This window comes from Sciurus vulgaris, assembly GCF_902686455.1.
Source record: "Sciurus vulgaris genome assembly, chromosome: 2".
NCBI classification, from domain to species: domain Eukaryota; kingdom Metazoa; phylum Chordata; class Mammalia; order Rodentia; family Sciuridae; genus Sciurus; species Sciurus vulgaris.
Window position 1 is genome coordinate 23388520 of NC_136462.1, and position 26060 is coordinate 23414579.

Genomic DNA, 26060 nt, shown 5'->3' on the forward strand with positions numbered 1-26060 from the left:
TTCTTGCTCTCAGTACAGAATGCTTCACCTCTGGCCACCAAAATGTGTGGCTTTTTGTATACCCTCCTTTGTTTTTTTCTCCATTGCATTTAACCCCCTCGACATTGTTTCTGATTATCTGTCTTGCCCATGTGAACTCAATGTGCACAGGGACTTTCTGCTGCCACTGGCTTATCACTAGTGCCTGACATATGAGATGCTCAGTAATCATTCGAAAAATTAGTGAATATTCACTACCACATCATACCATAATCTGTATGAGATATTCCCAGAGGAGAAAAACAGTATCAGTGTCTAATATATTCTTAAATTGCCTCAAACACTTTGTCCATAATAGTGTACAGAAAATACTTGACTGAAAGACAGAGGTCAACAATGAAGAACAAATTTCCCAGGGTCTATATTAAAGGATACAGAAAATAGGTCTTATCTGCAGCTGTTCCCCCACCCACCTTGTCTGGGATAAAATTGAAGCTTTTGTCATTTAAAAATCCAAGCCTCACCCAAAGGGATGGCAGTTAGGGAGAACACAAAAGGAACTCACACCTGACTGGCACCTGATCCCCCATTTGTCAGCTGACCCCAATACAATAAGCCCCAGGAAATTCCCTATCCATACTCCTGCCCCACCCTAATGGACCAGCTGACACCAATACAATGAACCCCAGCAATTCTGCTCCTGTCCCACCCTAAATGAAGCCTATAAAACTCAGACCTGGAATTAGCCCATCGCCATTCTCATCAGGTCTGATTGACTGCACCACTGAATGAAGAAGAGCTTGCATTTGTCCATCATTCTAGGCACATCAGATACTTTTGTAAACATTGTCTATTGTAAAGCTCACAGCAGTTTTCATAACTTTCACTTCTTAGTATTCCAGTTAGAATCTTGCAACTAGGATGAGGAGCCTTGGAAGGTTTGCACTGTTTTTCCCACAGCTACCTCCTTGCCTGCCCTACTCCAATCCCCCGGCCCCCTTCTCAGCCCATGTTCTCCCTTATCCTGTTGCTGGTCCCTCATCTGAGGTAAAACCCCTCTGCTTTGGCTTTCATGCATTCACTCCCTCCAGTGTGAGCCACCTTGTATCCTTGAAACCTGTTGACTCTCCCACTGAGCAGCAGTATGCCCTTGCGAAGTCACCCAGCCCCTCCAAGCCTGTTTCTTCATCTGGAACATGATGGTTAATGGTTCCACTCTGCCTAAACATATCACAGGGTTTATTGAGGAATTAAATGAGGTAGGAAATGTCAAGAAAACTTATCAGCCAGGACCAGTTGCAGGTATTATTTGAAATTACCTCTCTCCACTTTCTATAGTATGCCAAGCTTTGAGTCTCATTTTCACTCAGTAATCTTCTGACTTTTTGCCCTCTGCCTCAGCCTAGACCTGAAGGGCTTTTTCTCCTTCAGAACTTGTACCAACAGCCTTAGAATTCTTTGATTCCTTGACCACCTGACATACTCCTTTGAACAGTTTTTAATCCTAACTACCAGACACTCATAACCTCTGGGCTGCTGGGCTCTACTCACAAAACAAAGGTCTAGACAGGTTTTATTTAGGGAGGCAGATACACATTCAAAGGAGAATGCGGGCAATCTCAAGAGTGAGAAGTGGTCCAGTCTAGGGCTGGGGGGGTCCAGTATTTATCGACGGGGTGCATCAGGTGCAGGACTGGAGTGAGGGTGGAACTGTACAATTCTCTGCTAGTTTTCCCTGTGCTTGCATATTTCCCTCACTTTTCAAGGGCATGGGCCAACGTGTTGCTCAAGTTTTACAACTGTGCTTCTTTCATCTCAATGGCTTGTGGACATTTCCTTTAAGATTTACTATTTCTCTTTCTTTATCCTGAATCCCCATCTTATTTTCGCCCCTACCTGAGACTTTGATCCCTTAATCTCAAGGGTTGGTGAGAGGTGAAGATCCATTTTCTGTGGCTGCTTCAGACTGGCAAGAGGTGATAACCCTGCCTAATTAGGAATCAGAAGTCTTATCCTGACTGTTTTAAAGGAGACACTGGTCTCAGTTGCAGGGATGAGTTGAAATTCTTATGTTGCCATCCTCTTAACATGTAATTGTTTTAAGCAAAGTTTAAGCCTCTGAAACACCATGTTGGGCACCCAAGAGATATCATAGCAGAGTGTCTCCTGAGAAGATCCAAGGAGTTCCCAGAGAGGAGGGGGACCTCAACTCTGGACCAGTGTAGTTCTTGGCATATGTGATGGAAAAGAATTTCATCACAAGACAGACAAAGGCATAGACAGGTTTATTTAGGAAATAGGTACACATTCAGTGGAGAATGCAGGCTATCTCAAGAGTGAGAAGCCCCCTACCTTTTCTTCTTTCTTCATTTTCCTCTTCCCGTGACCACACAGAGTGTCTTTGAAGAGTTTCTTGGAGAGAGTCTCTAGTCAGTGTTTATACAGAGAAATGGGTCATCATTTTCAATGTGAACCCTTATAACTGAAACTGGCAGCATGTCTTCAATTGAGAATCACCAGCTCCCTATGGATGGATGCCTGACTGCTATAGAACATTTCTTGCCCATCCACCTTGTTATCTCCCAGGCTTCCTTCTGACTTGTTTCTGCATTAAGGTTGTCAGGGGTTCCTTGCTCGGCTTCACTTGTAGAAGCAACTACAACTAAGGTATTTAAACCCCTATAAAAGGGCATATTCCTTTTTTCTTCCAGGTGCCCAGAATGGGTGTTTTATAGACAATTGGCAATTGGCTAAGAAGAACTGGAAGTAGAGAAAGAGGACAATGTAAAGAGCTTGGCCTCCTAAATATTAGGAGGAGGTTGTTTTCACTGTTTTAGATGTTCTAGAAACTTGGTCAAGATGTATACTTTCTCTCTCTCTCTCTCTCTCTCTCTCTCTCTCTCTCTCTCTCTTCTGCATACTGGGGATTGAACCCAGAAGTACTTTACCACTGAACTACATTCCCATCCCTTTTTTATTTTAAGACAGAGTCTTGCTAAATTGCTGAGGCTAGCCTCCAACTGTGATCCTCCTGCCTCAGCTTCCTGAGTTGCTGGGATGACAGGCGTATACTACCACATCTGGAAGGATTGTCATCTCTTAATGATTCAAGGCTGGATGGTGAACTTAGTATACCTCTGTTTCGAAAACCCCAAGGTGTGTGTGGTGAGGCTTGAATTGTGCCCTAAAGCTAAGTGAAGAAGAGGAATAAACAGTCAAGAGAGACAAAATGAGCAGTCTTTCAATCAGTCTAATATTTCATTTCTCCCTATGGATGCTTCTTAGACTCACTGCTTCCAGCAGAGAAGAAGAGGGCCAATTATTAAGGCCCTGCACGTGACGCAGGGACTGGAGAAGGCTGGTTGGAATCCCGCCTGGTCTTTTAGTATCACAGTCACTTCTGGCCTGCTTGCCATGCTTAAACCTTGACACCCATTCGAATTGGGGTTTGCTTAAGAATCATGTGAGCTGCAGTTGTGTGGCATCTGTCTCACTCTTGAGCTTCTTGACTTTAGAAGAACAACTTGGGTGAAGACATTTCGGGGGCTGAGGTTGTGGCTCAGTGGTAGAGCATTCGCCTAGCAGGTACGAGGTACTGGATTCGATCCTTAGCACCACATAAAAATAAATAAACAAAATAAAGGTATTGTGTCCATCTGCAAACTGAAAAAAATTTTTAAAAAGACATTTCTAACCGTCTGCTTTCAAGAAGAAGGGGAATGCAGTTTCAGAACAGATGTACAAACCCTAAGTCTTGACATAGAAATCTGAAGATCACATGTAATTATAGAATGATCCCTCCTCTGATTTTTGAATGGCAGAGATAAAAAATGTAACTGCAGACTCTGTTTAAAGCTAGAAAACCATGTTGATGCCAACTAAGTAGCTCATTACAATAGGGTAGAAACTCAGTATCACCAGGGCCATGACAGGTTGTATGCCTAGGTGAAGCCCAATATTACCATGAGCTAGGTTTTCCTCGCCCCCTGTCTTTGACCACTACCTGCTTGAGTTGAACACTGGCTTCCCTCCCTACTAGAAATCTGACCTAGCAAGAGACCCTTAACTATTCTGAGCTTTAGTTTCTTCATCTACAAAATCACAACACTAAGAGTAATGATTTCATGGGATTGTTGTAAAGGTAGAATAAAAATGTATTTAGAGCTCTTAGAATCATTATTGTTATAATAAATGTATTTGATGGATGTCAGTTTTTCCAATAAAATAATAATAATTATAGTTATTTTCTCTGTCTTGGATTCATAAAGAACAAATTCAGTCTTTTTTCCATATGACAGTTACATCTTTCCTTTAAGAAGAACAGCTAAACATCCCCAGTCCCACAGTCTACCTATCAACCTCATTTTACCAAGAAGATAGGGATGTAGAAGATGATGAAAAGTTCAGGTAACTTAGAGAGGTTTAATGTAATCCAGGTGATTTAGAGAACTCAACAGTAAAATATTTTTAATCTCAAAGTAATGATGACTACTCCCCAGAGTTCCTGTCTCCCAATGAGAGTTTTTTAAAAGAGAATCTAACAAGAAAATGGTTAGTTTTTCTTTGCTGTATTCAAAGATAGTGCTTATTTATGACTTATATGAGCTAATTACATCTTTTTAATGTAATTTATATTATAGAATCTTGGACGTTTTAGAGTATAAACGTGACTTTTTTTTCAGAATTATTCCAAACCTGCAAAGCAAGCTGGATAACCCTCATCAGTATTAGGTGAATGAATATGCCTATCCCCCAGGCCAGGGGGGAGGACCTGGCCTAATCAGTGAGCCATGACTTCCACAAACCTTTCCATCCCTCCTCAGTGATGACATTGAAGACTTCCTCAGGAGTGAGATTTTGGCAGGTCATGGGCCTGGGAAAAATCCAGTTGCCTACTCTAGGGGGTTATAACCCAGTAAATATGTTTATGACCCATTTTATTGCCATCTTCTGAAATTAAAGGAAGATCCACTCTCTTTAGAAATCAGTCCCTCTCAGTCAGCCATGGAGTTTGTTGCCTGGGAAGATGACAGGACAAATCTTCATTCAACTGTGAAGGAATGGGGGAGGGGTGCGCGTGCCCTTCCCACAGTGACTGGTAGTAGTTCAGCCAGGATGTGTGGGCTCCTTGGAGCCTTCTGTTTGGGTCTATGGCTCTCACCTTGATTAGCTGTTCTGCATGGAGAGAGGGAAAATGAAGCTTTTAACTGTAGTTCAGCAATTTCAGCATAGTTCTCTTTTTTTCCACCCTCTGCCCTAGCCTGGATTTAAACATAGAACTCATCTTTGTGGAGTGATTTGAAGGTCTCTGGTTGAATTTCTTTGTTTATATTGGTGGACAGTAGATAAAGGTGTGGGAACAAAAATGGGAGACTAACAATTTTGCTTGATGCTGGTTCTTGACTTTCTCCCCTTCCTGTCAATAGTGTTGAGCTGTGGTACTACAGAGAGGCCATGCTGGAGTCACCTTGACGTGGGACTCAGTCTTGTCTCTGTCTTCTCTAGGTAGTCTCCCAACCAGTGAAGTACTACCTTGTAGGGCCTGAATGGGATAAATGAAAAAGCAAAGGTAAAGGACTTAGCACATAATACTTTGCATTTATATTTCCAAAGACATATGGGACCAAAGTCTCCTTGTTGCTACCAGCAAGTACCCAAAGCATCTGTGGCAGTCTTGAACTAACAATAAATCCTAGAAGCCACTGAGAAAGACTGATTTTTAATCTCTTTGTATGGAAAGATTTAGTTGCTTCAGCCATGAGGTGTTGTCACATGCCAGCGCATGCACACGTACACACACGCGCGCGCGCACCTGTATTCCAGGTGCTTTTGACTCATAACTGGATTTCTTAGATCTGCCTGCATGCTGTGCCTTGTCTTGATAGCACCATTGGGGAGGAACCAATAGGAAATGACAGAGCAGGTTGCAAATGCAAGAATTCTTACTCAGCCTCTTCCACTTCCTTGCTTGCCCTAACATAATCATTAGGCAGCTTGTTATGTCTAGTTTTCCATAAAGGTAGAGAGAAGTCTTGCATAGTCCTGTATGTAGAGTCAGCTAATCCGGGAGCATTGGTGGGCTTTGGAGTAGATGTTAACAGATGGGTGAAAGGAGGCAATCCCTGTCCTGGGGGAGCTAAGCTGGGAAAAGAAAACTAGCTATAGTTTAAACCACTAATTAAGTACTGACTAAATTGTGCTACTGATCCAGTGTTACAGTTCTCTGTGGGTGAGAGTAAATATGAGTATGGAAGCTGACCCCTTTAGTACCAGTGCTGTGTCTCACTGAATGATTGAGCAATGTATAAAAAAATATGTATTTTTAATAAATGCATGGGCAGCTTTACACACTTAAAAACTTAGATGTTTTAATTTGAAAACATTTTATTATAAAACCTTATTATAACATTCACAGACATTTAAAGAGGTAAAAAAGAGAAACCTGCATCTCTAATCCCACAGTCCCAATATACTTCATTTGTCAAAGACTGAAGCTCATTCATAGTCTCTCCAGTGTCCAGCCCAGTGTCTGGCACACAAAGGGTGTTTGTGAATATGAATGTCCACTACTACTACTTGCTCTTGCACATATCCAGACCGTGGCTTTGTCAAATGCCAATCCAGCACCACTGACTACTAAATTCTTTACTGCATTATTGTGTTGAATGCTTCTCACAGTGCTGAGGGGGTCGTGGTAGCTGAAGCTCAGTTATTAGAGGAGCACTTCAGAGCATCTCATTCAGTCCTTCAGGCTGTAGATGTTTCCATTAGGCCACAGAGCCTTTATGAGATACAGTGAGGGCGGAGCGGAGGATGCCCAGATCAGAGTGCTCCCCCACCAGGCCTGACAGTGTTAACACTCCATTTCTTTGCTATAAAAGAAGATGAAAGCTGGCTAACTCCACAGAGAGCCTTCTCACCTGCAGGGTGTCAGTGCCAACAAGTTCTGAGGCTTCTGCCCACCTGCTTTTCCGGTAAAACAGGCTTTCCTGTTGGTACTTGTATAGCTTTGAAGTCGGCCATGGGCTCAGTTGAGTAAGACAGCTTAAAGCTGATTCAGGTTCCCCTGTCTAGGTTTTCCCCCACTCCTTCTGGCCTTCCCACTAAACATTTCAAGCCCCAGGTAGAGTAATTGATCCATTCTTTTGGTCCAAGTTCACTGGATGTTTTCATTTCCTAGAGCTCCACTCCTTCTGGCCTTCCCACTAAACATTTCAAGCCCCAGGTAGAGTAATTGATCCATTCTTTTGGTCCAAGTTCACTGGATGTTTTCATTTCCTAGAGCTATTGTAACAATTTACCACAAACTATGTGACTTGGAACAACAGAAATTTATTCTCTCATACATAAAGACTCAATATTCAAAATCAACATTCAGTAAGGTATCATAGTTGTTGGCAATCCTTGGCACTCCTTGGCTTGTGGCAATATAATTCCAATCTCTGCTCCATCTTCACATGACCATCTTTCCTGCATGCCTTTGTGTCTCTTCTTATAAAGGACACCAGTGCTTAGATTTAGGGCCTACTCTAATCCTGTATGACCTCACCTTGATTATTTCAGTAAAGACTCCATTTTCAAATAAGGTTACATTGACAGGTTCTGAGAGTTAGAACTTCAACCTGTCTTTTGGGGGACTCAATTCAATCCACTATACTAGGTGGGCTAGTCAGCTTTCAGTCACTATAATGAAATATCTGAGATAGTCAACTTAAAAAGACAAAAAGGTTTATTTTGACTGCATTTTAGAATTTCCAATTCATTATGTTGGGCCATTGCTTTGAGCCTGCATACGGTGGGAATGTGTAGCAGGACAGAACCACTTACTTCATGACCAGGAAGCAAAAAACAAAAAGAGGTGGGAGCCAGGGTCCCATGATCCCCTTCAAGAGCATGCCCCCTAATGACCTCCCACCAGGTCCCACCCCTCAGACTGCACCACCTTCCAGTGGTGCCATCCTGGAGACCAAGTCTTCGACACATGAACTTTTAGGTGACATTTATACAAAGCATGGCACTAGGTGGTTCCTTCATGCAACTCAGTTCAAGTCAGAGACCATAGCAAATACTTATACATTTTTCTCTTAGAGAACGTTGATACCCTTTCACATCTTTAATGATACAGTTGAGTTGATCTTGCTTCTCCCTCTTGCCCTGGCCCCATCGGTTACCAACACTACTTATTTGCAAATTAGCCAGCTGCAGTAATTGAACCTGGGAGCACATAATGCCCTTTTTCTATTCCTACATCCAATTAAATGTAAATTCATTATTAGTGACATTGTTCAGTTTTATATGCCCAGCATCTTGTAATATTAAAAAACATCATTAGCTTGAGACAAAGTAAAGCCAATGATCCCTTTACTTATTTGGTAACATTTATTGAGCAACTGCTTTTATGAGGTACTCTGCTAGATATGGAGGAACAATGGTGAAACTAGTAACTTCAGTTTATTGAGCATCTATTTATTTGAGTCTGAGACATGCTCTTTACATATTTTTTTCGTGAATCCTCACAAAAGTTAAAAGATAGATATTCTTACCCCCATTTTATAGGTGAGAAAACTAAGGGTAAGAGTAAAAGCCTTGACCAAAGTCATAGAGCTCACAAGTAGTAAAACCAATGAACTTGAATGATGTGGTGTGGACTAGTCCTTCACCTTTTTTTTTTGGTTTGTTTTTCCAATTCGTTTTACATGATAGCAGAATGCATTTCAACTCATTATACACAAATAGAGCACAACTTCTCATTTCTCTGGCTGTACACAATGCAGTGTCACACATGCCATCATACATGCATAGGGTAATAATGTCTGTCTCATTCCATCATTCTTCCCACCCTGTCCCCTCCTTCCCTCCCCTCACTCTCCTCTGCCCAATCCAAAGTCCCTCCATTCTTCCCTCCCTACCGTTATGTATCATCATCTGCATATCAGGGAAAACATTTGGCCTTTGGTTTTTTGGGATTGGCTTATTTTGCTTAGCATGATATTCTCCAATCTCATCCGTTTACCTGCAAATGCCATAATTTCTTCTTTAAAACTGAGTAATATTCCATTGTGTATATATACGACATTTTTTTTAATCCATTCATCTGTTGAAGGGCACCTACACCTAGGTTGATTGCATTATTTAGCTATTGTCAATTAAGCTGCTATAAACGTTGATGTTGCTGCATCACTGTAGCATGCTGATTTAAGTCCTTTGGGTATAAACTGAGGAGTGGGATAGCTGGGTCAAAGATGATTCCATTCCAAGTTTTCTCCTTCTCCACCTTTTGACTGAAGGTTTCTAAGTGATGTTTCCCCCAGAAATCTTGAGTGATTTTTTTATTAAACCAAATGATCTTTCAGTACGGATATTAATGATGTATGTAGATGGGAGAGAGCAACATGTCATGGCCAAAAGCAGAATCAGAAAATATCTTTTATTTTTAAATAATAGTAGCATCCCAGTTAACAGACAAGGAAGTAATGAAAGAAAATCAATATTTTCCAACCCCTGTGAAGCACTACTGAACGCTGATTCTCAGTGGTTGCTAAGCACATAAAACCCAGTTGCCTCCTGATGGAAGTATACAAGATGTCTATCAACTAACTAGGCCATCCAAAAGTCAAATTGAATTTGATAAAGTCTCTAGAACTAATTGTGAAGTGACAGGAAATATAGGGAGCAAAGGAACATGCTAATCATGCCATCAGCAAAATGTGAATTGTGGGATGATCTGTATGGCAAAGCAGCAGGTTCCTTAGCAAATAAATTGCAAGAAAAAACTAAAGATGGAAGAAGAAACTTCAGATTTAAAAAGACAACACCTGTCAACTAATTATAGAATTGACTTAAACAAAATGCAAATAAATTTTTGAATTTAGAGGAATGTAATGCACATGGATATTAGCTAATATAAAGTAGTTATAGTTCATTTTTAGGTATAATAATATTGTGATTCTGTTTAAAATCTGGATACATGTCTTTTAGAGAAACATGCAGAAATATTTGTGAATGAAATGAGAATGATACTGAGAAGTTGCTTCAAAATAATCCAAAATGAGTAGAGATACAGGTGAAGCAAGCTTTGAATAAATTAATAATTATTGATACTAGTGATATGTGAGGGTTTGCTGCGCATTTCTCTCCACTTCTATGTATATTTGAAAATTTCCACAATTTAAAAAAAATTGTACATATTCTAAAAGGAAGTAGTTCAGAAGGTCTGATAATAAAAGAGGAATGGAGGAAAAGGTCTGTGTTCACAAGAAAACAAACTGATTCCATTTCCCAGTTGAATCGTGTTCACTGGCTAGTTAGTGTTCTGGTGGACCTACCTTCTCTGGGAACAGCAGCCAAGTAGAACATGTACTGCAGGGTCAAGAACAACAGAAGCAACTTGTTTTCTCTCTGGAAGCAATTATCATACTACACTGCCATCGTCAGAGCACCGGAAGCAACGATGGTTATGACCCAATATTAGAGCAGTATTATGCAGAGTGCAAGATGTTTTACATGTCTTTCAGCTCATCTTCAATCATAGCCTTATGAGGTAGATGATATCCTCCCCACCTGAGACCCGGAATCTGAAACTCCCACCTGTAACTTGACCAGAGCATAGGTAGCAGAACTGGGGTTCCAATGTCCTGTTCATCTCCCTTGTATGCTTGCTGTTTCTTGCCCACTACTGACTCTAGAGCAGCCAAAGCAAGTGTTTATGTCTTTAAAATGTTGCCTATTTTGGCGCAGGCTATGATATCTATTCTAGGTGTAGATTTCTTTCAGGATGGACATTTAACCATCACACGTAAATGATAAGAAACTACTCATACCTTGTTAGTGGTGATCCTATCGAACATGAAGATTACTCAACATTAGAGAAACAAATACCCATGTAGTGAACAGATTTCTACACATTATTCTAGGCACTGTGCTGAAAGTTATAATCTAATATTGTGGTAGGAATCAAAGTGGGAGAAGATATTAGTTTCTCTTTTTTTCAACCCTTTGAGCAAAATACATAGTATCTACTCACTTGTAATCACCTTAATCTATTAAGTTCCAAACTTTCAATTCTGAGAGTATTTGAATAAAGTTGACACAGTGCTTAGGGTGGAAATCATGATCTAGAACTTATGGATATTATGTTCATATTACATTATAATACAGTAGTTATATTCTTATATATATGTATGTATATTACATTACTGAATATATGTATTACATACTGAAGCTTTTACAGATGTTCCATATCTGAGATTATGGGACAAAACAGGTTAAAGGAGTATAAGTTACCCTTCTTCCTCCTCTCAGTTTGCCCCTCTGTAATTTACTGTACCTGCAAGGCTTTCTTTACTTAGGAGGAAGGTAGGGAGCAAAAAAACATGAGAGAGGGAGAAAGAGAATTAGCAGAGGATCAGGTCAGTGCACTGCGCTGCAAAACACACTGAGATCCTGGGTGCTCTCCCTGTCTGTTAGGGGGATGAAGCCCAGTAAGGCTAATTTTGAAGTCCTATGGTTTTTACAGGAGAATTCATTGAAAAAATAAAAAGATATTGATTCATGTTGTCCCTGGATAGTTTTTTTGAGAAATGAGTCAGATCATTTCTTCTAATGACCTTTTAAATTATGTGGAGGCAGGCAGGAAAGCTATATATCTAGTTAAATGTGAGTTTCTTGTTCTACCTTGTGTATTAAGAATACGTGAGATTTGTGATATATTGTGTTCTGTGTATACGATGGTTAGAGTCCCGTATGTAATAGGGAATTCAAATGTATGCACATTTTAGAATTGTTTCATTACTGACTAACAAGGTATGTACCCTTAGAGAAGACCCACATAATCTTGGATATTATTTCTTTCATCAGTAAAAAGAAGGAGTTGTACAAGCTTCTCTCTTCAAATCTCCGTTGTGAAATATTATTTTACTATTTCAAATGATTGTGAGAGTTATTGTATGTGTTTTTAAAAGATTTTATTGATCCTGGCTAGAATTTATAGGAATCCCAGGTGAGCTCTTAAAATAGAACCCCCAGTTACAACATTGTTCCTCAGGAGAAATGGGATCCATTTTATAGTTCTGCTTGGAGGATCACGCTGTGGCAAAGATCAGGGTTGCCAGTGCCATATTTACTTCATCAAACAGCAACTGGTGTGTACTGGATACATGCTCTTAAAAAGTTTCCTCATTTGGTAAAATGGGAGAAAACAGCACCAGCTTCATGGAGTTGTTGAGGGTAAAAAAGCCATAGTAGGTCAGTACATACAAAATATTAAGAAAAGTGCCTGGCACAGAGTGCTCAGTAAGTGTTGGCTGAGGTTGTAGCATTATTACCACCATTGCTACTGATCTTCCTGATGACCCATGAGGAGGTCCTAGTGTCCTCCGCCTTCTGTGTCTGAGCATTAAGTGTGGAAGTTCCACAACTAGAGCTGGAATGGAAGCCAGGCATTCCCCCCACTGGAGTCATGAAGCCTACAATGACCCAAGCAGGGGACCCTTTTATAAAGCAGTAATCCCATATTTTAGAACTGCCTTTTACTTTTCTTAGCTCCAACTTGCCAAAAGCAATTCTGTATGCTGATATGGAAAATCTCAAATATATCATTAAGTTTAAAGAAGTACCAAATAGCACATGATGGGTATACTTTAATCCTGGGTGTGTTATTTTAAAAAGGGTATTCCCATATGCTTTATGTGCATAAAAATGTCTAGCAGATACAGAAGAAATCACCAACGGTGGTTTCCAAGTCCCCAAGTTTGGAGGATCAAAATATATTTTAGCTTATTAAAGATTATGAAAGGCTACAGAAGCGAAACCTCCTTTTTTTTTTTTACTTTTATTGCACTTACTAACATCCCAGGAAATTCATGGCATATCAGTTTTGGAAAAGCTATAGAAATTTCAGGAAAAGTGAACAAGCCTTAGGTCAGCTGCAAGTGGAGGAAAGGTGTTGGTTTGTTTAGGAATGGTGGGAGACTTTCCTGGGTCTTGAATTCAAGCAAACGAGGGTCCAGATCTCAGGTCTTCCATTAGTGGGTCTCACAAGTTAAGTTGCCTGCTTCTGTCTCAAGTTTGCTCATGTGTGAAGAACAGCACCTCCTCATAAAGGCATTTTAAGGTTAAATGAGCAGTGTCTGGTCTATAAAGGGCACTAATGTTAGCTGCCTGCTCTTCACCCTTTGCGCCATCTCCCTGTGTTACTGCTGCTCTCTGTGTTCATGAATACACATGCTTACCCAAGCAGGAATATTACTAAAGCACCCTTTCATTCGTGGAAGTCTTCATTTCAGGTTTTATCCATGGCCAGGCTGTCAGGTAGCAAGTTCTAGCTTTTCCCATGTGAATCCGATATTTCTAACATCTCCACTTACAGATTCCTATTTCAAGAATGTGCCTTTGGTCCAAGGCAAAGTTCACAAACTCTGGGAGATTGTTGAGAATCCTGTTTCTCTAAAATTGAGTCTAAAAAAGTTAAGACTCTAGAAATGCCTTCTAGAGGTTTGCTCCCTCCAGGCCTTTTCAGGCCTCTGCCCCGGGGTAACCATTCATTCTCCTGTGAATGTCAGTGTTAATTCTCTAACACAGCAGAAACAGTTTTCAGGTTTAAATTTAAAGATGTGTGTGATAAAACATTGCCTTTTCAAAGTAACCTTTGCATTCCGCTGTTGGAATCTAATCACTCAAGTGCTACCCGCCTCCCTTCAGTGCCCATGCCTGGGCAGACTGAGCTTAAAGTTCAGGAAGTAATAACAAAAGGAATCAGAAGCAGATCTCAGGCACGGCCTCTGAAGACTCTCCCTGTCTGTGCCTTGCCTCTCCCTCCTCCTGGGTGTGTCTGCCCGGGAAGGCCAGTGAGTAACCTGCACATTTTTTTTCCATCTTGGCCCTTCCCACCCAGACGAGAGCCCAGAGTGGCAGCCAGGCAGGCAGACGGCCGGGAGCCCTGTTCAAGCATGCAAGGAGCACACCTCCACCTGCACCCACATCCTGGACCCCTGGCCACCACCCCACGCCAGGAGGAGACCTGGAGAGGGACTTCCGAGGTCCTCTGCTCCCAATGGTAAGGGCTTCCAGCTGCAGGATCGCTTCATTCACTTTATTTGTTTTAGTGTTGGCTTTTCTTTTCAATTGTTTGGACAGGAGAGTTTCTGCAAGAATTGAAGGTGTTAGATTTGGTGGGTTAGTTCTTGGTGGGCCCAAGACAAAGAAATGTCTGTCCAGCAAGATTATTAGAACTTGTAACCTGATAGCCTGGCCTTGGAACAAAACTTAACACACGAATTACCTCTGATTGGTATAACTTACCCTTTTGGCCCTATACAGGGAAAATGCTACATAGCTTACCAAATAGTTTTTGTAGTTTTTGAGGAAGAAAAGGCGCTAAGGATTGTGGGCATTTTAATACATGGGCACCTCTAATTGAAGTGTAGCTTGATTCTTACCAGAGCTTTAAAATAAACCAACATGACATTTTGTTCAAAACAAAATAAGCAAACAAAACCCGTTCAAAGATTTCAGTGTACAGTAAGAGATGTCAGAGCTGGAGTTTGAAAAGTATTGAAAGATTAGTTGTTCTGATGAAATATATGTGAACATGGAAGTATTGGATTAAATCTGTGGTACTCTGGGGAGAGAAAGGTCTGATGTTCAATGTGGGATTCATGTGGTATTTATGGGAGAGGAAACAGAGATCTTTGTGCCATGTGTTGAAAATTCCTTGAGGGGAGGGTTGGAAGGCTAATGGAGGAGGCTGGGGAAGCAGGTTTTCTGTGCAGAGTTAATGCCAAGGGCTTCTATCCGATTGCTGTGGATGAGAGGGTACTCTTAGTATGAAGCACTGCATTGTTAACAGGCTTCTGTGTTTGAGTGTTTCTTCTAAAGACAAGCCCCTGATTGCAACTGGCATGTGAAGGAATAAAACTACTACCTCTGGTTCCTGGCCTAGCCCAAACTTTAATAGCTGGGAAGAATTCAAGAAAAATGTTGTAGGTAAGATAAGGCTACGTGGAAAGTTAATTTCATTACACCTCACTGTAAATATTTGAGACAGCCCTCTTCTTTTAACAGCCATGAAGAATTATCTCCCAATTATGAACATAAAGATGCTGAGCTGAAAGGGTTTACAGTTTATAGGATAGTGGAATAGGAAACTGCAGTAGGAATTGCCCAAACCAGAGGCACTGCTGTGACACATGTAGATATTTGACCTGTGCCCAGATGTCTCTGCAGAGCACCACCTGTACCTAACATATCTAGGTTTTTGGAGCAGCAGAAAAATAACATACCAAGAAGGCACACCTGAACTTTCTGGCATGTAAAAAGAGCACAAAGTTATCTGTGTGTAAATGTTGGAGTGCAGAGGGGCCCAGGCAGCGTGAAAATCCCTCTTCTAAGTTTACACAGTATATCTTTTGCTAAAGAGAATCACTGATTATCACTGCTCCTGTGGTACTAACGCTGAATTTGCTTCCTCCGTACTGCTTTGGATTCCCTTTGCCTAATTAAAAGCAGAGATTTACCAGCACCCAGTTGGCTAGCACATTAGAAGATGATCCACGAATGCCCCTCATTTTGAGATCAATTAAGAAGTGAAGATGGGAACCATTATGATGATTTTACTTGGAGAGTCAAGTTTTCAAGTTGTGACTTTCCAGTTATGATTAAAAAGCAAATATACACCATCCTAAGCCTCCTAGGGAGTTAACAGCACTGATAGCTATTCTGGTTCTCAGGCATTTGCATATTGAATACAACATATTATAGTATAAAAATGCCACCATTCATACCAAACCTGTTTCTGTCCCATATCCAGTGTTCAGGAACACAATAGAGTTTAGAAAGAGTGTGGGCAATAAATCTTCCCATTGAGACCTGTTATGCATGTTTTCAGAATTTCTTGACTTTCGTCATAAACCAAATTGATTGCAATGTCTGCTCAAATCTGACTTTTCTGAGGCATCTTTATGAGGAATTTAGCATCTTTATGATGAGTTTTTTTACTTCATTGTGTTTTGTATCTACTCTTATTGCTTAGGCTGCCAACCAGATTGTAAAGTTAACATATAAATAGGAACCAAAGTATGCATTGGAGACAGCTTTATCTTTGAGCAGGGTATACTTTCTCTTTTCTGCTTGTGGAATTTCCTCCAAAGAGCCTTCAGGCACTACCTAGAATTGGCTAAGGGTCTAGACCATCCTGTTTCTGTATCTGGAATTGTTTTCTTCTCCACCCCCTGCTGTTCCAGATCTCACACAATGGTGTTTAAAGAATTTGGCTCTAACCAGAAAGTCATAGTGATTTTTCTAAAATAAAGGAAGCAACACCTTCGTTACAGAGACATAGTAAACACCACTACATCTCAGTCAGGCTGCATACACCTCAGGCCTAGATTAGGGAAAATAGTTGTGAATCCAGCTCTGGTTTTTTTCCAAAGTGGTGATGGTCAGGGAAAGAGAGAGAGAAGTAAGGAGGAAGAATGGAGAGTGCTTAGTCAGCAGCCCCACAGCAATATTATATTAGCATCAAACTATAGTCTCCAGTAAGCTCCAGTTTCCTGCTTCTCTGGGCAGTTTGCTGGTCTTATGTGGTATCTTTTCCATGTAATATTTCTTCTTGTGCTTTGGTGTTCCTCATGTTAATTCCATGCAGGTCTTTGGAGGATGTAGCCCTGATGATCATTGTCACAGTTCATCTATAGGCACATCCTAAGCCACAGAGATATTTTCCTGAACAGATCCTCATGAGATTGGCATGTCACCATTTTCGAGTACCCCAAAGATGATGTAAATAATGCTGAGAGTATATAGATTGTTTTTGCTTTATTTTGAGAAAGAGGTCTTGAGGATTTTGTAAGATGAAATCATAGAGCTAGAAACGAGGAAATGTCAGATGAGCTTTAATATGAGGACTTTATACTTTTTTGAAATGAAGGTGAAAACTTTGGTCCTCACTTAGAAATCTCATTTGGCTACAGGTGGTATTTTTCTCCTATTATACTGTATAATATAGATTGGTTTGTGAGAATTGTCCCAATTACTCTCCTCTTTTAAAAGCATGTTCCCTTACAACATGACTTTGTGGCTCCTCTTATCAAGTAGTAAAGTCTCTTTCTCCAGCCCCCGAATCTTGGCTTTATTACTTATTTTGACCAATAGAATGTACAGAAATAAAGGCGTGTGGTCCCCAGTCTAGGTTTTAAGGAGGCCTTTCATACTTTTAGTTTTTCTCCTGGAATCCCACTCAGTCATCGTGTAGAAACTCTTGGGCACTCTTGCTGCAACCCAGAGACCCTGTCACCCAGCTGACAATGATTCTATATCAGATGTGGAGGTGGGGCAGTCCTAGGCCAGCCAGCTGTCCTCAGACACTTGAATGGGTCAGCAGAGATCAAGCAAACCCATCCAGACCCATAGGCTCATGAGCAGTAATACTTACTGTTTTAAGCTGCTGAGTTTGGAGTAGTGTGTAAAGCTAATGCTGAACCGATATATTTGGTTACCTGGACCTGGTACCAGTGTTCACTTTTGGGTCTATTAATATCAAACACTTAGTTCAACGTGGAAGAGATTCAATCAGTAAATGCAGAGCTTCTATGAAATGAGGGGAGGTCCTCAATTCTTGTGATTGTCAGCCTTGTTTTGAGGTGTTTTTAATAACACAGACCTAGGCCTTGTGCCAAAGTGTTCAGTCAGTTATCTGTAGATGGAGACAAGGAATTTGTAATTTACGAAGGTCTAGTGATGGGCCAGAATTAAAAACTAATAATGCAGTGGTTTGTCAATTCTTTACATTTCTGAAATCTGCAATGATCCAGTTCACACAGTTGATTTAGGGGTCCTTATTGACTTATATAATACTGTCAGCCGCAGAAATAAACTTTATTATTACCTCTACGTAAGAGCACATTTACTCTGATGCTGGATGTAGACAATCACAGGTGAAGACCTATGGCTGGAATTATGCATCATTCATCATTGTACACCCTGGAGCTTAGAACATGGTGCCATTGTATACCCTGGAGCTTAGAACATGGCATGGACTCATGAATAAATTTTGGACATTGGGAAAATAGTAGGCTTCTGTTTTTGAGGACTTTATTTTGTAATAAGGAAGCCTATTAGAGATTTATTGTTATGTATTAAGAAAACAAAACAGTATTTTAACCCCGAAACTACATTTATTGCCTGTAGTTGTATCTGTATGTATACCTATTATTGCTATGATAACACTGCATCATAAATAACTACAAAATCTCAATGGCATACAGAATATTCATTTCTTAACCCCTGTGTCTGCAGGTTGAAAGGGAAAATTGGCTTGTTCTAACCTGGCTCAGATGAGGGTTGGCTTTACTTCTCATGTCCCTTGTTCTACCCCTGGCACCAGCTGCTAGCTCAACATGTTCTTCTCTTGGTGATGGAAGGGATAAGAGCACAAGCCATTCTTGCAAGCTTATTACAAGCTTCTGATTATGTCATAAATCCATTAACATCATATTGGTCAAAGCAAGTCACATGGCCAAGCTTAGTGTCAAAGGGCAGGGAAACATCAACTTTTCTAGAATGAGAAATGACAAAATCTTGTGTCAAAGGGAATAGATGGAGAAGGGTGAAGAAATAGGACTACTAAAGTATTCTCCCCTTTTTGGGGAAAGAGGTCTAGGAAGGAGTTATACCTTTTCCTTCTTTGGAAGGATCATGGAGTCCTAGAGGGATCCCAGAAGAACCAAGAGACAGAGAAGAGTCCATCTTTCAGAGCCAGCCTGCTCCTTGTGATGTGGAAGTAAACACTGGACTCATTGCTCTTCTGTTCTATCTGATGGAATTTCAAAGGGAAGGGAATGCCTGAAGGTAACTCAAGCTTGATGTTTTCAGATGCCACTGGAATTCCTATAGAATGCCTCTTTTCCATTCCACCCCATCCTCCAAAATATAAAGGTCTTGGATCCCTGGCCTTGGCTGCTCCCTATCCAGTTCCAGGAGGGTTATTATTTGGGTGGAGTTGTTACTTTAGATCAAATGACATCCCTCTGTTATAGTCTTCTCTTTTTTCAAATAAAATGTAACCAGTTTTCATCTGTTCAGAACCTTGGACCCTTTCTCAAACCCAAAGTTGGAACAGTTAAAAGAGGTTAGGGTGAACATCCTTTCTTAACCATTTTAGCCTGTTTGCTGGTGTCCTGAGCCTTTCTCTCGTTGAGATGGGAAACCAGTGTCCTAACATATGATTGAGATTCTCAAAAATTCTCCAGTGTAGAAATAATGTTTTATGGTGTCAAAGATTAAGAATAATAATGGAGCACTTTATTTCAGGCCACAGATTTATAGGCTTTGCTATTGATCATTCTGTGCCTTTGGAAAGGTGTTCTCTGAGGAAAGTAAGGTATGAAGGGTTATGTAACCTTTCTGAGATCACATCTAGTGGCCAGCTGAGATTAGCAACCGTCTTCCTGCTTTTTCAGCTTTTGCTTGGCAATCTGATTGATGCTGCCTTGTTTCACAGAAAGCTTACCAGGATATCCTTACCTACTGAGTTTATCCTCCTAGGAAACCTACCTTCCCAGTATTTGTGCTCTGTGGGAAACAGGAAGTCTAGCAAGGAGGCGTTCCACCAGAGATTTCATCCACCACAATACTAAGAAAGCAGGATTATAGGGCATTTCTAAATTGTATTGCCTGAAATTTCTTCATTACTGCCTTGACCACAGATCTAAATTAGGCAGAAGTCCTCCCAAGTCCTTGTGACTGTGCTGCTTTTGTGTACTATCTGAGCCATCAACTGCATTTCTGTTGCCTGAATGAAGGATGCAAGCCTCACATTTAGCAATTGTGTGCAGTTCTCTGATAGAATGTTATTTCTATTTTTCGCACTAATTTAATTAAACACTAATTTAATTAAACAACTTATTTAAACTAATGCCTTATACTAGTCATGATAGGATCGGAGCAGGCATTTCTAGTGGTATTTTTTTTTTGTCAAAGTAATACATGCAAACAATCAAATAATTGCAGTGGCTCAGAATATATAGGGTCTGCTACAATTAATGGATAAAACAGATATTGAATGACCTGAAAAATGAGTGACTGCAAAGAAGACTACATCCATCTCCTAAGAAAAATTTGTGGTTCTTCCCAGGTATTTCTGCTAGAGAGAGGGCAGTGAAGAGTTAATGTTCTTTAAGGGAGCAGGAGGGATTCGGATAGGGATCTCAGCAGAGCTAGCTGCTTGAATCACATTCTTTCTGCTACTATAGCAACAGGTTGAGAATTCTGCCAGCATTGTTGCCTGCCTACACAGAAATGCCCCAGTGCAGGCCACTTCATTGTCTGGGGGACTGCTGTTTTTTCTATGATGTTTCAATGAAGCAGCTTCTTTGCGGGGACAGAGGTTAATACAAAGCAGGGGCTAAGAATCATGGAAAGGCAGAGATCTTGTTTTGAGTGGAGTGACATTTGCAATCTTTTGTCCCTTGCAGAGGTATGAGGTGGGGGAGGAATTGAGGTTTAATCTGTAGTCAGCAGAATCTTCTCCCTTCTTCCGAGAGATGCTCCCTGGCCACATTTGGAAAACTTTCACTTCCTATTATTACCAACAAATACAGTGATAGTCAAAGCTCTTGGGTTATTGCCTATGTTTTCTTCTAAGTTGGAGGTGCCAGAAAGGACCAGGATGTAGGCTTTTCCTCAGCATTTATCAGACTTTCTAACCAGTGCTGAAGCTGTGTTGTTTACTGAGAAGAAAAGCTAACCACGAATGAGAAATGGAGGGTTTTTTTTTTTTTCCTCCTCTTTAATTTTGTGTAACAATATAGTAAAAAGAAGAAAGAAAATGGGAAAGCTACTAAGGAAAGTTGCTTAAATAGCATTAAGTTCCCAGTAGGTTTCACAAGCACTTGAAAATGCCCAGCTGCTGTTGCTTAGCTCTATGAGAGACAAGGAAGGTGCAGGTGTTGATTGTGATTAGAGTTTAAGGCTAATTGTAGTTCTTGTGAGGGCTAATGGATGAAATCAATAGACTTTATTACTTTGGATCGGTTGACCATAGTACCACAGTACCATTATTAATTCTGCAGCTCATTTTTATTTTGCATACAGATGGAGAAATCTGCCTGGTTCACCTTTGCTCCTGGTTTACAAATACATTCTGGTCAAAAAACCCTGAACATATTGAGCCTTTTTTCAGAAGCTACATTGTGTTCTATTATTAAAAATTCAATTCTAAAAATCTTTTATTTCCAACCCACTACATACCATTTGGATATGGGATAAACCCCTTCATTGGAGTCCCATCATTAAATCTTTGGAGTCCCAAATGTCCACTGAAACTGCCATTCTAGTGGCCTTGTAGTCAAAAGGGTGCTGGGCTAGGAGCCGAAGTCTGGGAGTCTATTCTAGCCAGGAGTGCGCTTGGGCCACCCATCTGGGGATTTTAATCGTATTATATATAAAATGAAAGACTCCAAGGAGGTTTCCAGGATTTTCCCCAGATCTCTTCCTACATAAAAAAGTGGCACTCCAGTTTTTTATTTGTTTGTTTTTACTTTACTGAAATCTTATTAGTTGCAAGGCCCTGGAAAACTGTGCTGCTTGCCTCTCCCAACTCGCATACACTCTTAAGATCTCGGCTTCGACATTGCTTAGGGCAGCCTCCCCTGATTCCGGGGCAAGGTCAGGACTCCAGGTATGTGTGCCTCATCCGCATGCACTTGTTCTTTCTTTCATCACACATATCACAGTTTGAAGTAATCTATTTCATTTTTTTTTTTTTTTAATTTCATTTTCTGTCTCACCATGAGACTGAGGACTCAGTCAAGCATCCATCTGTTCTCCATTGTGTCTGAGGGCTGGGGATATAGCTCAATTGGTAGAGTGTTGGTTGGATAACTGAAGGTGTGGTGAAAGGCTTTATGGGGGTCCAGTGATTGTATCGCAGCTTCTGCCCACAAGGATCTTTTTTTTTTTCCTCCTATTTCTTTTTGGTACTGGGGATTGAACCCAGGAGCACTTTACCATGTTAAGGAACAAACAGATTTGACTGATGGAAATACAAGGTTAAGAAAATAATTCTGTAAAATGGGCCCACTCTGCTGACCCCCCATATGCTTTCTTTGCCAAAAAGCAAAGAAATCAATCTACTTGCAGCCCTGCTTGGCCTAAGTGGACAGGATATGTCACATTCCTCAACAAACTACCTGTTATCTGCAAGGAAATGCAGGCAGGAAATAACTTTGATAAGAGGAACCCTAGTTACTTTGAAGGGAGACATTTTGTGACCCTTTCCACAGACCAGATTCTGGAAGATAAGGATAATTCTTCCTAACTATAAAACCCGTAAAAATGATTAAGAATCCAATTAGAACCAGGCAGCATGGGCCAAGGTGACCTAGAGATGTCATGGCAATGGGGACTTGAAAGTCTGATGTCACCTTGCTGTCAATCAAGAGTCAAGAGGTGGACCTGGGCAAGACTCTGGAAACTTCCCTGGGACCCTCAATCAAACTATAGTGCAGGAGAGACACATTGTCCCTCTCCTCTCTGAGAGGACCTACTCTCTCCCTGATATATCTTCTTTCCCTTTTCCTGCCCCTTCAATAAACTCATTCCTGTTACTCTCAGCAACATGTCTGAAATCTTTCATACTTGGTTACAAGAATCGGGGTTAGAAGGGTAAGTCTTTGCGCTGTCTCAGTTTCTCAGAAGGCCCCAGCTCTGTAACATCCAGCCCTTTTTTAAAATTTTTTGAGACAGAGCCTCACTAAGTTGCTCAGGTCTTCACTAAGTTGCTGAGGATGGCCTCAAACTTTCAGTTTTCCTGCCTTAGCCTCCCTAGATGCTGGGACTGCAGTCATGCGCCACCATGCCCAGCCCACAAGGATCTTAAGATTTATTTTCTCTGCTTTTCTTCTCTTCCTTTACTTCCACACCTCAGACCTAAAACATTGTATTCTATAGTAAACTCAAAGAAAAAACTCTGGGTTATTTTCTTTTAATCTGATCATTTGGTAAGGTTTCATTTTCCTTGATTGAACTGATAAGTCTGTTGAGACAGGATTTGTGAAAGGAGGACAGGCCTTGGAGATTATAGAAGAGTGTATAGAATGGAAGTGCTAGGCAAAAAGAGAAAGAGGAGGGAAAGGCTGAGAAAACATGGGCTATGCCTTTTTAACTATTTTGTCTAGAAGGTCTACTTTTGTTAGATTTTCCAAGCAAGGACAGAATTCTTAGCATCAGTGTTAAGTAATGGTATAAAACATTTGCTACAAAAGATAATTGCATACACAAGAAAATCTGACTGGACTGAACTTAAGAAATTATTTTGCTTTGGAAAAAAAATGAGTTATTTTCTGTTTTCAAAAGAATTGTCAGGTTCCTGTAAACCAGTGCAGGGAAATGCACCATGAAAACTGGAGCCATTATATCTGTTACACTTAAACAGTGAGTAGCAATTTTTATTCTAAGCAGCAAGCCTTAGTCTAGATCCCAGGAGAGAAGAGTGAGAATTCTTTAGGTTGGAGGTGTGATGGATATTCATCAGCCAGAAACAGGAGGTTTGGGGGGAAGTTGATTGAGTTAAAAGATAGGACTTCTTTTGGTCTCATTGAGTTTGCAATTTGTAGAGGAAATGGCTTAGGGGAGTTTTAGTAAGTAAATTGAGTTTCAGTACAAAGCATAAAATACCTAGCTACAGGAAACCAAAGCAGCTTTCATTTATTTGAGGACAGGCATAGATAGGGCAGGTAAAACAGGTGAGATTTCTCCTTTACTCCTCTCCCAGAGAGGTCAGTTTTAATGGCAAAGGACAATTTTCTCTACATAGTTGTTGGTTCCTTTTCTTATTAACACCCACAGACAGTGTGTGATCATAGCTGCCTTTGGGCTTTGTACATTGGGACTAAGCTCATTAAACCCCAGCCAGACCATTTCCCAGAGCCATTTCTGCAAGAAGAGAACCACTAAAACAATCATATAATCTCTTTTCTTTATGGAGAGGGAGGAATTTTAGCCAAGAATGCAAGGTGTGTCTGAGCTTTATACCTTCACAGCACAAATGCCACGCACACACGAGTGCATGTCTGTCCTGCTTGTTCACTTACTTAGGCAGAGACAGTATGGAATGCCATGTTGACCAAAGACCAGGAAAGAATTATGTATTCAAACTGTAAGGCATATATGTCCCCCTGAGCAGTGTGGCTTTTCCTTCATTTACAGAAACACAAAACACAGGCAACATGAGAGTGTAGGGCTTTCCTCCCTGATGTCCCGTGACTAGTTCAAGGGGTCTGCTATAAAGCACTCCCTGGATTTTCCAGGGATCTGCATCCTTCTGGACCTGTCAGGAAATATAAATAAATAAATAAATAACTTTAACGAAATTCTTTGCAAAGCAAATTCCATTCTTTTCAGTAGCAAAGCCTCTTTTAAATCTGAGCTCTGCCACTTCCTAACTGTGCAACTAACAGGTTATGTTATTTAACCTCTCAGTGGCTCATGGTCTTCGTCTCTCTATGAAGTTCATATTAATATTTCTGTCAAGATTTTTTTGAAGCAAATCATGTTATCTAACAGTTTTTTGTTTGTTTTTCCACAATGCCTGGCACACAGTATGAATTTTAAAATTGGTTTTGTTTTTAATAGATACCCTTTTCAAATTAGAAACACCCCTTCTCCACTTAGTACTTCTCAGTATCAGGGGTTCTTTGGGGTCATGGAGATGAGGAGGAAGGATAAGCATAGCAGAGGTGATTGGGCAGGAATGGGAGTGATGGAGACCTGTGCCCCACATTCTTTTCCTCCCTTCTTCTGTTGCTCTTTCTAGTTTGCAACACTATTATTGGGTGGTACTGTTACCATTCAGGGAAGAGGATAAGGTACATAACTCAGTGCTCCACAAATATCTGGAGTCAAATTGGTAAGAAAATTACTTTTATTCAGAGCCAGTTTTGAAAAAAGAAGAAACTTTACTTAAAAAATTCCATCCTCAGAAAACTCTAGGGCAAAGAAAGCTTTTAAAAGAGAAGAGGAGGCAAGAGTCAGGAATGTACTATGCAAATTTAGTTCTTTTGTGCTAGACTGCCTGGGGCAGGGGGCAGTCTCCACTCTCAACTTCCTTAGCATCCATCAAACTGGTGGAAGGGGAGGGGGCAGCCCTTTACTCTCAGCTTGATGAAGCTGTCCTCAATGTCTGAGGGCCTCCTACTTCACTGTTTCAATAGTACTTCTTTACCTGTTCATGCTGGATACAAAAAGAGGTGCCATACAAAAAGGCATGTAAATTCAGCACCACCTTCCAGGAAGTGAATCTAAGTTCCAGGCTCACTTTCCCCTGTTATCCAACTACTTTACGTGCACGGGCTGTTCAGCTAAAATCCCAACCCGAAAGCTACCGCTGACATACACTGAGCATTCAGGAGATATCAGTGGTACCCATTGACTTCAGTGTGGAAGACAGAGAGGTAGTCATAGAACCATGTGGCACATAGGAAAAAATACTTTAAAAAAAGTCAGGGGTTAGCGTCAAAAGTTAGCAGATCAAGTGTCAGCCTTTCTAAACTATCCATCCTCTAAGTACTTTCAAGCTTGTAAGGAAGGGATATGAATCATTGGACCTGGAAAGAGTACAGGGAAGAGGAAACAAGAGCTTTCCTGTCCCTCTCTGCTGTGAAAGAATCATTACTACTGTGCAGCAGAGAAGATAGCCATGGCTCTGAGCTTCTGTAGTCCTAGTTTCCTAACTCATAAGATAAAGACAATATTGGAGTATTAAATGAGATAATGTATATAAAGCACATGGCTTTAGGGCCTGGAATTTAGTAGATACCCATAAATGTTAGTCACAGTTAGCTCATGAATAATTCCTAGATATGCAGCTATTGGGAAGCCAGTTAGACTTCTTAGTTCTGTGTAACTTAACCTTTACCATCTGTTCCCACTGCTCACATGTTGACTGCAGCAAATGGGGAGGAGGTGCCACTTACACGGCCCATGTGTCTGTGGTTGCAGTTAGTCTTGACTGTTTCTAGGTGAAAATTAGTTGACCACCTTGAGGGTTCACAGGTACTTTTCTATCGTTGCCATAGGTGGTGCAAGAG

The 26060-nt window shown here is 40.7% G+C and overlaps 1 protein-coding gene across 4 annotated transcripts in view; it reads left to right on the forward strand.

The window, feature by feature from the left end:
- STON2 (stonin 2) overlaps positions 1-26060 on the forward strand; it is a 138756-nt gene that overhangs the window by 74286 nt on the left and 38410 nt on the right. For 3 of the 4 annotated variants that reach the window (XM_079128053.1, XM_079128055.1, XM_079128054.1), the window contains exon 5: positions 13871-14032. The exons of the other annotated variant lie outside the window; for it this stretch is intronic. In XM_079128053.1, coding sequence (XP_078984179.1) covers positions 13871-14032 — 162 coding nt within the window. The remainder of the gene's footprint in view (positions 1-13870; positions 14033-26060) is intronic. 4 annotated transcript variants of the gene reach the window in all.